Source organism: Salmo trutta, chromosome 19, assembly GCF_901001165.1.
Source record: "Salmo trutta chromosome 19, fSalTru1.1, whole genome shotgun sequence".
Classification (NCBI taxonomy): domain Eukaryota; kingdom Metazoa; phylum Chordata; class Actinopteri; order Salmoniformes; family Salmonidae; genus Salmo; species Salmo trutta.
This window is the reverse complement of record NC_042975.1, coordinates 34,899,736-34,914,674: the sequence shown is the minus strand read 5'-3', so window position 1 is coordinate 34,914,674 and position 14,939 is coordinate 34,899,736. Positions and strand designations below refer to the sequence as shown.

Below are 14,939 nucleotides of genomic sequence, written 5' to 3'. Positions count from 1 at the left end.
TTGTTTGTATGCGTGTTTGTATGTGTGTGTACATGTATGTTTGTATGTGTGTGTGTACTGTATGTGTATGTTTGTATACTGTATGTGTATGTTTGTGTACTGTATGTGTATGTTTGTATGTTTGTGTGTACTGTATGTGTACTGTATGTGTATGTTTATATGTACTGTATGTTTATGTGTATGTTTGTATGTGTATGTGTATGTTTGTGTCTGTATGTATGTGTGTGTGTTGTATGGGTTTGTTTGTATGTGTGTGTGTACTGTATGTGTTTGTTTGTACTGTATGTGTATGTTTGTATGTGTATATGTGTCTGTATGTGTGTACTGTATGTGTGTATGTATGTTTGTATGTGTGTGTGTATGTTTGTATGTGTGTGTGTGTGTGTGTGTACTGTATGTTTGTATGTGTACTGTATGTGTATGTTTATATGTGTACTGTATGTTTGTGTGTGTACTGTATGTTTGTATGTGTATGTTTATATGTGTACTGTATGTGTGTATGTACTTTATGTGTATGTGTGTGTGTACTGTATGTGTGTATGTACGTGTGTACTGTATGTGTATGTTTGTATGTGTCTGTATGTATGTGTGTGTAGTGTATGGGTTTGTTTGTATGTGTGTGTGTATGTTTGTATGTGTGTGTACTGTATGTTTGTGTATGTTTATATGTACTGTATGTGTATGTTTGTATGTGTGTGTGTACTGTCAAATTTCAAATCAAATCAAAATCAAATCATGTGTATATGTACTGTATGTGTGTACTGTATGTTTGTATGTGTGTGTACTGTATGTTTGGGTATGTTTATATGTTTGTATGTACTGTATGTATATGTTTGTATGTGTATATGTACTGTATGTGTGTACTGTATGTTTGTGTATGTTTATATGTTTGTATGTACTGTATGTGTATGTTTGTATGTGTGTGTGTACTGTATGTGTATATGTACTGTATGTGTGTACTGTATGTGTGTGTACTGTATGTGTATGTTTGTATGTGTCTGTATGTATGTGTGTGTAGTGTATGGGTTTGTTTGTATGTGTGTGTGTATGTTTGTATGTGTGTGTACTGTATGTTTGTGTATGTTTATATGCTTGTATGTACTGTATGTGTATGTTTGTATGTGTGTGTGTACTGTCAAATTTCAAATCAAATCAAAATCAAATCATGTGTATATGTACTGTATGTGTGTACTGTATGTTTGTATGTGTGTGTACTGTATGTTTGGGTATGTTTATATGTTTGTATGTACTGTATGTATATGTTTGTATGTGTATATGTACTGTATGTGTGTACTGTATGTTTGTGTATGTTTATATGTTTGTATGTACTGTATGTGTATGTTTGTATGTGTGTGTGTACTGTATGTGTATATGTACTGTATGTGTATACTGTATGTGTATGTTTGTATGTGTCTGTATGTATGTGTAGTGTATGGGTTTGTTTGTATGTTTGTGTGTACTGTATGTGTATGTTTGTATGTGTGTGTGTACTGTATGTGTGTGTGTGTGTGTACTGTATGTGTCTGTATGTATGTGTGTGTGTACTGTATGTGTATGTTTGTATGTGTGTGTGTGTGTACTGTATGTGTCTGTATGTATGTATTGTATGTGTATGTTTGTATGTGTGTGTGTGTGTACTGTATGTGTATGTTTGTGTCTGTATGTTTGTATGTGTGTGTGTACTGTATGTGTATGTTTGTATGTGTGTACTGTATGTGTGTGTGTGTGTGTGTGTGTGTGTGTACTGTATGTGTCTGTATGTATGTGTGTGTGTACTGTATGTGTATGTTTGTATGTATGTGTGTACTGTATGTGTATGTTTGTTTGTATGTGTGTATGTACTGTATGTTTGTATGTGTGTGTGTGTACTGTACATTTACATTTTAGTCATTTAGCAGACGCTCTTATCCAAATCGAACCCACAACCCTGGCGTTGCAAACACCATGCACTACCAACTGAGCCACACAGGACCCTGTATGTGAATGTTTGTATGTGTCTGTATGTATGTGTGTACTGTATGTGTATGTTTGTATGTGTGTACTGTATGTATGTGTGTGTGTATGTTTGTATGTGTGTGTACTGTATGTGTATGTTTGTATGTGTCTGTATGTATGTGTGTGTACTGAATGTGTATGTTTGTATGTTTGTGTGTACTGTGTGTGTGTGTATGTTTGTATGTGTGTGTGTACTGTATGTGTATGTTTGTATGTGTTTGTTTGTATTAACAAAATTCCATTTGCAAGAAAAATGTCATACTGTAGGTTGGGGAGTTGCATATGCAATGTGCAATATTCATTAGAGTGACAAATCATACACATTATTCACATTAAACAGGACTATTTTGTTATAAACACTTGAATTGCGCATCAGTCATGAATTGGAGCAGTCTTCCATAACATGAATATACATTGTTCTTACAGTGCACACATGGTTTGTGTTCTGAGCTGTGTTCCTCCAGCTCAAGGGTTTGGTCTTTTTGCATGTACATCACATATATTTCATGTTTCTGGAAATGTAAAAAAAAAGATGCTGTTATTTTATTTTGTATTGATTTGTGCTGGTTTGTGTTTTTCTTGTGAAGACGAGATGCTTATGGTTCTGTGGAGAAGGACAAATAGAGAGTTTGTTTTTGTTTCTATGTTTGTTTAAACTTTTATTCCAAAATGTCTGACCGACTTCATCAGTTTGTACATGGCTTGTTACTGCTGTGATAGCCTTCAAACTGAGATGCACTGACTCCAACATTTCTGATTACATTAACCAGAATGTCTGTAGGGCTGTTTTGGTAATAACGGTCATTTGTTTGATTTTGGTTGATTTTGGTTCGATTCTCTGCCATTCATTCCATTGCTTTAAAAAGGGGAGTACAGACCAACCAACGTAAATTAAACAGGAGTTGTTCAATTTGATAAACTCTTTGGTTAGTGTCAGTTGATCTCAAAAAGTATTTGTATAGTTAGACAAACTTACATTTAAAAATATGAAATGATACCTCTACTATCAAAAACTATAAACATCTACAATTGAGCATTTAGGAATTTGCTGTAGCATGGTGGTCAATGTGCTGTTGCACAGATACCCTGGATGTGCTGCTGACTTGATTAGGTACACATAATAAGAAAAGATGAGGTACTCCTTGATTAGGTACACATAATAAGAAAAGATGAGGTACTCCTTGATTAGGTACACATAATAAGAAAAGATTAGGTACTCCTTGATTAGGTACACATAATAAGAAAAGATGAGGTACTCCTTGATTAGGTACACATAATAAGAAAAGATTAGGTACTCCTTGATTAGGTACACATAAAAAGAAAAGATTAGGTACTCCTTGATTAGGTACACATAATAAGAAAAGCCCGTCTATCAGTTGAGGAATCTGTGGATCTGAGCGAACACTGCTGAACCCGGGCACCTCGCCTTGGCACCTCGCCTTGGCACCTCGCCATGGCACTTCGCCTTGGCACCTCGCCTTGGCACCTCGCCATGGCACCTCGCCTTGGCACCTCGCCTTGGCACCTCGCCATGGCACCTCGCCTTGGCACCTCGCCATGGCACCTCGCCTTGGCACCTCGCCTTGGCACCTCGCCTTGGCACCTCGCCATGGCACCTCGCCTTGGCACCTCGCCTTGGCACCTCGCCTTGGCACCTGACCTTGGCACCTCGCCTTGGCTGTGACATTGTGCCAATGCGACTGATCCTGCTACGACATCATAGCAACACTTTCAGAACACTAGCATCTGTTCACTCAAATTAAGGATTGGGTTGACTTTTAGGGCCTATTCTTCTCTGTCAGTATTGTATATTGTATACAGGGTTGAAGTGGTGCCTCGGTAATATCATCAAGACTGACAGTAATACTATGTTTTGTTTGGTAGATGTGCTGTATAATACATGTTGAGGTATATAGGAGTGATTGAACAAAGTAAATTGACTCCATGCTAAACATGCATGCTGCATGTAGCCTACCAATAGTCCTTGTTTTTGAGCAGTGCTTGTGCCACCTATTCCTTATCATTCCTGCTCCACTCAGTCTGTCATGCTTAATTTTACTGTAATCTCTTAATCTGGTCAGATAATCCAAAACAGGTACCCTACCTTATCCTCTCTTTGTAGTTCCACCTTGTGTCAACCCTCCGTCTTTTGCTCTCTCTCTCACACACACACACACACACACACACACACACACACACACACACACACACACACACACACACACACACACACACGAATCATCCAAGCTTTCTGTTAAAATATGTCAGGTGAGGAAAGACTATGGTATGTGCTTAGTTCCACAGTTACTTTACACTCTATAATATTATCAGGGTTTTATCCATGTGACCCACATATTGCCATGTTGTACCACAAGCCATGTTTCCTCACGAGCCCATTCCATTCACAATTCAATCTACAAGTAAATGTGTATCCATGGTGTGTAGCCACACACTTACAGATATGTGGATATATTCCCGATGGCAAAAGTAATGCTTTTCTTTGCTACATACAAGATTAGTCCTGCCACATTCCCTCCAACCAAAGATATTGAGAATTTTAAAAGTATGAAAAAAATTGTGCTGCAACTGCCAGACCCCAGATCTTTCTGAGAGAAGGGATTTCATTTAAAACATGTTTCAGAATGATGTGTGAATGTCATTTCATGAGCAGTCCTATTCTTACATAATGATACACACAGAAGGAGCATGTTTCATTAAAGGGCAACAGTGTCTCTTGGTGGACAGATGTTGTTGTTCCCCAGTGTCACCTGTTATGTAATAATATCTCCATATATCAGTTTATAAGTGATCATTTGGACATTTCTTCAAAAAGCAATATATTTATTTCCTGTGTGGTTGTATGTTTTTATTCTTGGAATGGCTGCAACAGATGTATAGTAACATAAATAATCAAGAGCGTGAGGAAGAAGACAGAAGGAACATGGAAATATTACGTTCACATATAGATATACTTATGTTTGCTAACGCGCGTCTTCAAGATTGAACAATAGAACCATAACGGTTTTCAAAAAGAGATAAAGTATTTTTATTGTTATTTTGTTGTAAAGAGGAAATAATGTATTAGCTTTGTATTGTATTAAGACAGGGTTGCTACCTGGTAGGTTTTCGACCTGTAATCTCAGAATTCTGAGTGAGACTGAAGAAAACGTGACGGTTAAACACATACCAAGTAGAATTTTTTTTCTAAGTCTGACCCCTTCTTTCTCTGTCTTGTTTTCAACCTTGCAGTATTGAATGGTTGCCCTGTTCAAACTCTTTCTCAGTCATTGTCTACTGGCTACTCTTTTAGGTGAACAGTGCATGTCTTTATATGGGCACCAAGATGATGAGATGAAGAAGGGCATCCTCTTCTGGTATTGGTTTGATCAGTTACACTGATTCAATAGAAAGCTGCATATTTACAGTAACTGCAAAGGATTTATCCCCAAACAGCACAATACTTGCCTGTGACCACTGCATGTGGAAACTAGTGGGAACTAACTATTTGTTTCAAACTCACTTCTAAGCAGCAAGACAGCTTTTCACTAAAGGTCCTCCTGAAAAATAATATAAAAACGTTATGTCCCTGAAAATCTTGAATCAGACAGCTTATTAAAAACGATCTAAGGCAGAACTCCTTTGAAACACTTTGAGATAGTCTCTCACCCAAAATGAATTGGCTGATAATTCTATAATTTTTTTTGCTGTATGTATATTATTGTATGTATATCATGTTTTTGCTGTATGTATATTGTATGTATATAATTATTTTGCTTATGTTCATTGTAAAAAAAATTGAGAAATCAATAAATGTGATTGACTGAAACAACCAGATTTGTCTGTTTTTGTTCCCGATCATTTCACCTCAGATTATGTTTCACATTTCAGTGTGCCTGTATGCGCTCATCCATCCTTCTTTAGTCAGTCAATCAGTCATTCAGACAGACAGACTGAAATAATACACTCTAGTCTACAGGATGACATAACACTGACATAAGAGGAAGTTTATGTATTCTAATATTTGACAGTTTGAGTAAAAGGAGACATGTAACAGAATCATTCACAAGTCAATGGACAAATACTTCCACAATTAGTTTTGTAAACGTCAACAGTAATCAAACGAAATGATTGGCTGATACAAACTGGTTTTGTATAAAGTTGAAGCTGCCCAATAGAGTGAGGCTCTGGGGATAGAGGAAGTAAGGGAGTGGTGGAGTCAAGCAGTAACATCAGGCAGATGGATGTAATCTAATGTAATCTTAATTTGCCTGTACTGTCGATCACCTGCGTTACAATGTATAATATTAACCTCGAGACAACTCAACCAAAACCACTACATTTTTGCACTTCATAAGAGGTACAAGATACGTAAATGTGCTAGAGTCCGACTGTCTGTTCTATGATTGGACAGCGCTTCATGTTGTTAAAATGTCATAGTGGTTCTGACGCATTCACTCTGCTCTGACCACTTTACAAGATCACAACAGAATTTGACTCTCTCTCCCTCAATTCATCCTTTCTGGTATTGGGATCCAGTGGAGGACGATAGGAAGAGAGAGCAAGGATTACATAGCATTAGAGGCATTTGTGGGTTTAAAATAGTGTGATCAAGTGTAACGCACGCAGCTGATATACCGGGCACGCACCGGCTTTCTCGCTCTCTCTCACATTAGGCTTGCTTCCACATGGGCTCATTAACCCCCAGTTCATTTCCTCATAATGCTTGTTTGGACTCTTTCCATTAAATTGTTTTATAGAACTCCATTTATAGAACTCCATTCTCAATCTCATGAATTATATATATATATTTATTTGTATCTAACCATAACACAGAGGTTCATCTAACTCGTTTTTTAAATTACAGTTAATTAAAAATATATATTTTTAGGTAAAAAAGTAATTGTAGTTTACATTGAAACCTGTGGCTCAGTTGGTAGAGCATGGTGTTTGCAACGCCAGCATGGTGTGTGCAACGCCAGGGTTGTGTGTTCGATTCCCACGGGGGGCCAGTACAAAAAAAAAAAATGCATGAAATTGTATGATGTATGCATTCACTACTGTAAGTCACTCTGGATAAGAGCGTCTACTAAAATGTAAATGAAACATCTCTTAAAATGGTGGCATTATGCCATTCGCAGCATGTATGTCCAAGCGTAGGGTGGGTGTAGAAGTGATTACGTCACGAATGTTCATATAAATGACTTTGCCACAACCGTTATCAGCATTCAGGGTTCAGTGAAACTGATGTGTATGTGTAGTACACTATGACCTCTGGTGGATATACTGTAGTACTGCAACATAAGATCAAAGGCCCCGGATATAACACGTTTGCCTGATGACTCAACAGAATTCTTCCGCTGCACTAGTTCGCTACATAGTTCAGACAGACTGCAAACACAAGAGTTTCTCAAATCCAGAGGTGCAACATCGCGAAACTTCCGGGAACGCTTGTGAAACAGACCATGTCCGGGGTTTGAGAAGTGAAAAAGTATTCCTTAGTTGTTAGCTTTCTCGAAATCTGAAGGCACAACCTAGATTTGAGCAGTTGAACATGTGTTTACTCCAACCTCGTGTTAGTGACAAACTGACATTTTAATTTCTGTCAAAAACAACTATCTCGAAGGAGTGCCTTTGATTTGACGGCCTGAACTTGCGGAGTGAGATGACCGTTAGACCCGATGACATTGTCGCCATGACATCTTTGCTGCAATCATTGAAGTAATTTGTGTTGATGTCAATATGAGGGGTGTTATAAAAAAACAAAGTCATCAGCTAATGTATACTCTCTAACCAATCAGAGTATCAAAGCCAAAGACGAATTTTCAAAACGTTGCTTTACCAACGTGTGTTCTGGCTCTGGCCCAAACCCTTGGTTTCTGGGACCAATCAGATGGTCTAGAACAGGGCCCACGGATCAATTTCCAACTAAATAAAATCAGCAGTTTCTCTCAATGCACTCAATTAGCCCATGTAAGCTAACATATTTTAGGTTGGTAAGTTAGTCTAGCCAGCTATCTAAACTTGTAGTAATCATGGTCGAATTACCGACTGGGGGGCCCCACTGGATTTTGTTAGTCACTAAGTCAGCTATCATATATACAAATAAAAAACTCTATGACAAAATGTGCAGAATTGCAGGGAATTTGCTTTAAAACAGAATTGTATCTCTGCCCCATGGCAAAATGTGTACAATTGCAGGAAATTAACTCTAAAACAAACTTTCTCTCCTCTAGCTGTTTTGCTCACATGCCCTAAGAAGATTTGACTTAGGATCCCCCAAAAGGTTAGGGCTCTTTCTGACTGCATGTTTGGGTATGGATGTCGGCACGCAGACCGGTGAGCCACTGCGGCACCGCATGATGAGTTCAGATGTTTTGTGGCCCCCACCCCCATCAAAGTTACCCATCCCTGGTCTAGAACGTATTTCCATTCTCAAAATCGTACGGGAGGTACTCAGATCCAGACTCAACGCAGAGAAGAAACGAACGTCCGGAGTTTGGCCGGAGCAAGGAGTTTGGGTAGCCAGGCAAGACTCATTAAGAACATTTTAACACATCAAAAATATTCCTTCTGCAGTGTCAAATTTGTAGTAATGCATACGTACTTAAACCATGACAACAACAGTAGCTAAGATCAGTGAATAACTGCATTGTAAATGTGGTTTTGAGAACCCTGAATAAAGTCCATCTGATGTGTCCAGCAGCCCTAGAAGATCTTCACAAATGATCCCATATAAAATCATTACATAATCACAATGTGGGGCATGGACAAAGTCCTTTGTCTTGTGATTGGCCTTTGATTCAATGATGCCAATGCTGAATTACACATCAACATACAACAACACTTACAACAATCACTGACCTATGGAATTACATTGGCAGCATCTTTAGAATTTACAACAATACATGATTAGTTACTTGTTTTTCAACCTGTCCATGGTCTTCCAACACCATAACAAGTCCAGTGCGTGATCTCACACAGACAAACTGTGACATGACAAGGACTTATCAATTGTACAATGAAGACATTTAGCTTCAGTTGATTGTTTTCACCAGCACTTTGGTCATATGGCCCCTAATACAAATTGGCCCTTTTGGTAAACTCTGTTGAGAGCACTCACTCATGATTACTTGAGCAGCTCATTGTTCTTGCGCACATGTGAACTTTAGCCTGATAAAAGATAGTACAGCATATGGAACAAGACACCAGGGGATAGACTGTAAGACCTAATTCATGCTATTATGCAAACCCGAACAGTAATGTGCTGGTTTTGCTATTTTATTTTCACATTGTCCTTACCAGCATAATTCCAACCATGATGGATGCGTAACCTGGCCAGCGCAGTACAGCTCAGCTCAGCTTGGTTCGGCTCAGTAGTGCTGTAATGTCCAGATGTGGCTGGTCCCCCCCCCCCTGCTCTTCTCCTACGGCAGGTCCAGCATGCCATGCTCCTCCAGGACCCCCTGAGTTCTGTCATACACCTCTCCGATGGCCCGGACCACCCTGTTCAGCACCACGCTGGCCTCTTCCTGGTTCGTCACACACACCAGCCTGTAGAAGAAGCCCCGCTCAGGCATAGCGATGAAGGCTATCTCCGCTGCCCTGCGTACGAACCAGGAGTGGTGGTGGGCCAGGGTGTGCTGATAGGCCTCACGGCAGAGCTCCGAGGGGCTCCGCAGCCGGCCGCCCACAGGCCCCTCCCCCAGCTTTTCCAGGAAGACCTGCAGCCACAACAGGGCCCGGTGCAGCCGGAGCAGAGTACGACACCCAGATTCTGTCGTCTGCTGGAAGTCTACCAGGCCCCGGCTCAACTCAGTGTGGATCATAGAGCGCAAAGACAGGTAGGCACTGCTTGGCGCTGCCACTGAGGCCTCTGTCTCCTCTTGTCCACCACCATGTGCTCTGGTACCAGACACCAACCCCAAGGCTAGGCCCACTTCTCCCTCGTCGCTGCTACCTGCCTCCCGCAGGGTCAGGTCACGGATTATGGAAGTTTTGGCTTCAATCTCCTGAGATATGAGTCCAACCATCGGTCCAAGAGCCTCCATGAACCTGTCACAGAGGATGGAGCAGGAGGAGGAGAGAAGCAATCAACAACCACACAGAGCCCAAATAATCCACATCTCTGTTTAGAGTTCATTCAGCCTGGTTCATCCAAGCGGATGTGAATGTCCCTTTTATTCAGCCAGTGTATTGACTGGCTGGAGTCTGGTCTCTGTGTCTGCATGTCCTGCCTGATGGGCTTACTTGATAAGCTCGTCCCAACTGGCCAGATAAGGCTGCAGCAGCACGTCGTTGGTGGGTGCCAGCGCAGCCAGAAGGTGAGACAACAGCTCCGACACCTGGAACTTCTGACCGGGACACACCTCCAGTATGGCCCCGTCCTCATCACTATCAGCCTCACTGCCATTGGACAGATGGTGAGGCTGGGCATGGGGGAAGAGGAGTAGGAAAGGGAGAGGAGAGGTTAATGTGAGTAAATTTGGTGGTCCCTATTAAGTTCATTCCAATAAAATCCAGCTGTGCGAATAGGTTTAGAATAAGGTTGTCATTTTATTTTACCATAGTTCCATCTCTTGTTGACTTACACTGTTTATCTGAATGTAACCTTTAAGACAAGAGTCCCACTGGTAATCCAAACTTCCTTCTGTAAAGTGAAAGAAAACTGCTAAGATTAAGATACAATGTTTTCAAAGATCAGGGGAAAATATGTTTACTCATCTCTATGTCAATAAATTGGGAGGAGAGATAGCTATGGTCTGCTAAAGAATGCACTCAGAAACATTACTAGCACTTTGTTCTTCTGCACTGTATCCACTGGCATGTACTTGGTATTTGTAACAACTAGTACAAAATTGTGCCATTTTGTACATGTTTTGAATCTCAAAGAATCAAACATTTAATGTACATGTATAAGTTATTACACGATAATGATCATTAATCATGTCATTTCTAAGTTAATACCTGGTCATTTTCTTACTGTAAAATAAAGTGCAACCAAAACATGTAATCCTTCAGAATAGTGACAAAACCTCACTCGGCTCTGATAGACAGACATCATTTATAATTATTAAGTTATATGACGGTCCTTCTTTCTGAACATTCTACCAAGCTGTATCACACGGTCATGACCTATTGCACCCAATGGGAGTAATAAAGGCTAATTAGATCACTCATGCATTCCATCTCATATCATGAGACTGACATCTATGATAATGTGAGATGCATGACAATAGGCTACCCTGTTGATCTAAATAACATACATCATAACATTGATTATTGCAAACTTGTGTATAACAAATGTTGAATTCACATACATCCTTGAGCATAAACAGCAGTCAACTTCTTGTAAACGGAATGTTTCTTTGTGGTTCCCTCCTCTCTTTCTCTATTTCAATACCTTTGTTGAGTGCATGTTTTCCTCACTGCAACTAAAGTTATGGTGCTTTATGAAGTTAGAAGAGAAGCCAAGCTTGCCCTGATTATGGTGTAGAGTAGCAGGATGTGTTGGTGTGTGGTATAGAGAGCAACAGGGCCGGCTCCAGGCATAAGCGACATAAGCTGCCGCTTAGGGATCCGGCCACTAGGGGGCCCCGACCTAAAAACTTATAAGATAGTGCCTTCAGAAACTAGTCACATCCACTTTTCTTTTTACACATTTTGTTGCCTTACAGCCTGAATTTCAAATGGATTACATTTAGATTGTGTCACTGATATGGAATTGTTTTTAGAAATGTTTACAAATTAATAAAAAATTAAAAGCTGAAATGTCTTGTGTCAATAAGTATTCAACCCCTTTGTTATGGCAAGCCTAAATAAGTTCAGGAGTAAAAATGTGCTTAACACGTCACATAATACATTGCATGGACTCACTCTGTGTGCAATAATAGTGTCTGTACCCCACACAAACAATTATCTGTACGTTCCCTCAGTCAAGCAGTGAATTTCAAGCACAGATTCAACCACAAAGACCAGGGAGGTTTTCCAATGGTTTGCAAAGAAGGGCACCTATTGGTAGATGGGTAAAAAAAAAAGCTGACATTGAATATCCCTTTAAGCATGGTGAAGTTATTAATTACACTTTGAATGGTGTAGCAATACACCCAGTCACTACAAAGATACAGGAGCCCTTCCCAATTCAGTTGCCGGAGAGGAAGGAAACCACTCAGGAATTTTACCATGAGGCCAATGGTGATTTTAAAACGGTTACAGAGTTTAATGGCTGTGATAGAAGATAACGGAGGATGGATCAACAACATTGCAGTTACTCCCCAATACTAACATAAATTATTTCAAACCTGCATCCTGTTTGCAATAAGGCACCAAAGTAATACTGCAAAGAATTGTCCTGCCATCAAAGCGTTATGTTAGGTGCAAATCCAACACAACGTCACTGAGTACCACTTAATATTTTCACGGATGGCGGTGGCTGCATCATGTTATGGGTATGCTCGTGATTTTTTGGATAAAAATAAACAGAATAGAGTTAAGCACAGGCAAAATCAGAGGGGAAAAGTACAATAACCTCAAACACAAGGCAAAATATACACTGGAGTTGCTTACCAAGACGAAATTGAATGTACCCGAGTGGCTTACAGTTTTGACTTAAATCCGTTTGAAAATCTATGGTAATGATCAACAACCAACTTAACAGAGCTTGAATAATTTTTTATAAAAATGGGCAAATATTGTACAATCCAAGTGTGCAAAGCTCTTAGAGACCCAGAAAGACTCACAGCTGTGATCACTGGCAAAGGTGATACATTTTTTTAAACATTTATTGACTCGGGGGGTTGAATACTTATCTAATCAAGATACATTAGGGTTTTATTTTCCATTCATAAAAAAAAATATTCTTCCACTTTGGCATTGGAGTATTTTATGTAGATCGTTGTCAAAAATGACAATTCAAATCAATTTATCTCACTTTGTAACACAACAAAACGTGGAAAAAGTCAAGGGGTGTGAATACTTTCTGAAGTTCGTAACTTAGTCAGGGTCTCAAACTTACTGTTGAGAGAATAGTTGAATACACAAGATGCAATTTCGAAATTTGCTTGTGCATCAGCAGTTTCTATCTTGTTTTGTCAGTCACTGACAGTCACTCAATTAGCCACGTCAGCTTACAATTTTTAGATTGGTAAATTAATCTAGCCAGCTATTATGGTCATAAACCGAATGGGCATGCAGGGCATGTGCCCAGGGGCCCTGACCTCCATTGATTTTGTTAGTTGCTCATCATTAACATGGTATACGTCTTGACAAAATGTGTAGAATTGCAGAAGATTTGCTGTAGAACTGGACATTCTCTCTGTCCCATGGCAAAATGAGTAGAATTGCAATAAAGTTTTGATAAAATTGTTAAACTTCTCTCACCCCATGACAAAATGTACAGAATTGCTGCAAACTTGATTTTAAACTGCAACACCTTGTCTACTCCCCATGGCAAAATGTGTAAAATTGAAGGAAATGTACTTTAAAACAAAACAAATCTATCTCCGCAGCCAAGAGGGGGACCACTCAAATGTTAAGAGGGCCACTCAAATGTTTTGCCCGCGAGGTGGGGGGCCCCCAACCAAATCACACTTAGGACTCCCAAAAGGCTAGGGCCGGCCCTGGACCGTAGCCTAACCACTACAAGAGGAAAACAAACTTCTATAGATTACCAGGTCAGCAGACACCGTGTGTTATTGTTCTATATATCCCAAGCAAATGAGGCATGTGTAAATCAACAAAGCTACACAATATGGCTAACGCATGGAATGTTTACTGTACAGGCCACATGCTCAGCCACTCACAGACAGTCACATGCTGCTAGCTCGAGTCACAGTAACACACACTCTAAAACACACACAGCCTCCCCTCAGTGTTAGCTTGAGACAAATATGTTACTCACGGAGCCACATGGAGCCGAGGAAGAACAGTAGAACCACGATGGCCAAAGCCGCCTTGCCCTTTATCCCCATGCCGACTGCCTGTATGTGACTCAGCCTAGCCCTGTCTGTCCTCTCTCCCCCTTGATATGCTACTATGTCTGCCAGATTCTATCTATCCATAGCGTTGCCTCTGCCTCATGACTGAGTTCTCTGGCCTTCTCTTCTTGAACGGCTCCCACTCAGTGTCTTTCTGTCTTTCTATTGACCCCTTTACCTCTGACCCTCCCCTGTCTTCCTAAGTCTGCCACCCTCCCCCTCTAACCACCAGACAAAAGTTGCTTGTCTCTGCTGTTGTGCCTCACTGCTTTAAGTGGCCACACCCATGACAATAATTCAATCAATCTTTAACTTTTAATCTTAAACTTTTTCTGTTGCCGTTTTCTCTCCTCTATTTCAAATTCAACTCTCTTGCTCCTACTGTCCGCTCAGTCCTTCTTTGACTTTGTTCCAGTCCTTCTCTCCTGGCTCCCTCTCTTTTGTTTGCCAAACTGTTGATCTCTCTGTGTCATTCTCCAACCTTGTTGCTCAATGGAAGGGTCCAGAGATTAGCTGTGTTCAGTCAGCCACTGGCTGATTAAGCAAGCGTGGTCTGTCCCACCGACCAACCCGACCGTCAGTAACCCCCTCACTCTCTCCAAACTCATCATCTGTTCATTTCGAAGCAATACCCATACTCCACACCATCTTATACAAACAAGACTTCTCTCATCACCCCCTTGTAAAAAAAATACAATCCTACTTCCAGGCTTGCCAAATTTCTAACAGCATACCAGTTAGCAACGAGCAATTGGCAGGCCGACGACCCTCCAAATTGATAACGGTGTGCGGTCAGGAGATTTGCTCAGCGGCTTTACTGGCGCGGCGTCAGCTACTAGATGCAAATGAACCCATCAGAGATGAAAATCCACCCATCAGAGATGCAAATCAGGTCATAAGTGGCAAACTCTGTTCAACTGCTGGTGGTAGGACTTGGTCTTCTGCTTTAAGGCAAATCAGGTAGTCTAACAG

General features: G+C 40.4%; 1 protein-coding gene and 1 long non-coding RNA gene across 2 annotated transcripts; one reads left to right on the top strand and one right to left on the bottom strand.

The window, feature by feature from the left end:
• Positions 1-2,100: 2,100 nt before the first annotated feature.
• LOC115154428 (uncharacterized) lies at positions 2,101-4,213 on the top strand. The gene is made up of 2 exons (XR_003867895.1): positions 2,101-3,106; positions 3,146-4,213. It is a non-coding gene; the product is annotated as an uncharacterized LOC115154428 (long non-coding RNA).
• A 4,314-nt stretch (positions 4,214-8,527) lies between these two features.
• Positions 8,528-14,654, bottom strand: gltpd2b (glycolipid transfer protein domain containing 2b). The gene is made up of 4 exons (XM_029700624.1): positions 13,892-14,654; positions 10,584-10,642; positions 10,243-10,421; positions 8,528-10,047 (listed from the first exon to the last, which is right to left on the bottom strand). The coding sequence occupies exons 1-4, from the start codon at positions 13,959-13,961 to the stop codon at positions 9,420-9,422; spliced, it is 936 nt and encodes a 311-aa protein (XP_029556484.1). The 5' UTR covers positions 13,962-14,654; the 3' UTR covers positions 8,528-9,419.
• Between the last annotated feature and the right edge of the window lie 285 nt (positions 14,655-14,939).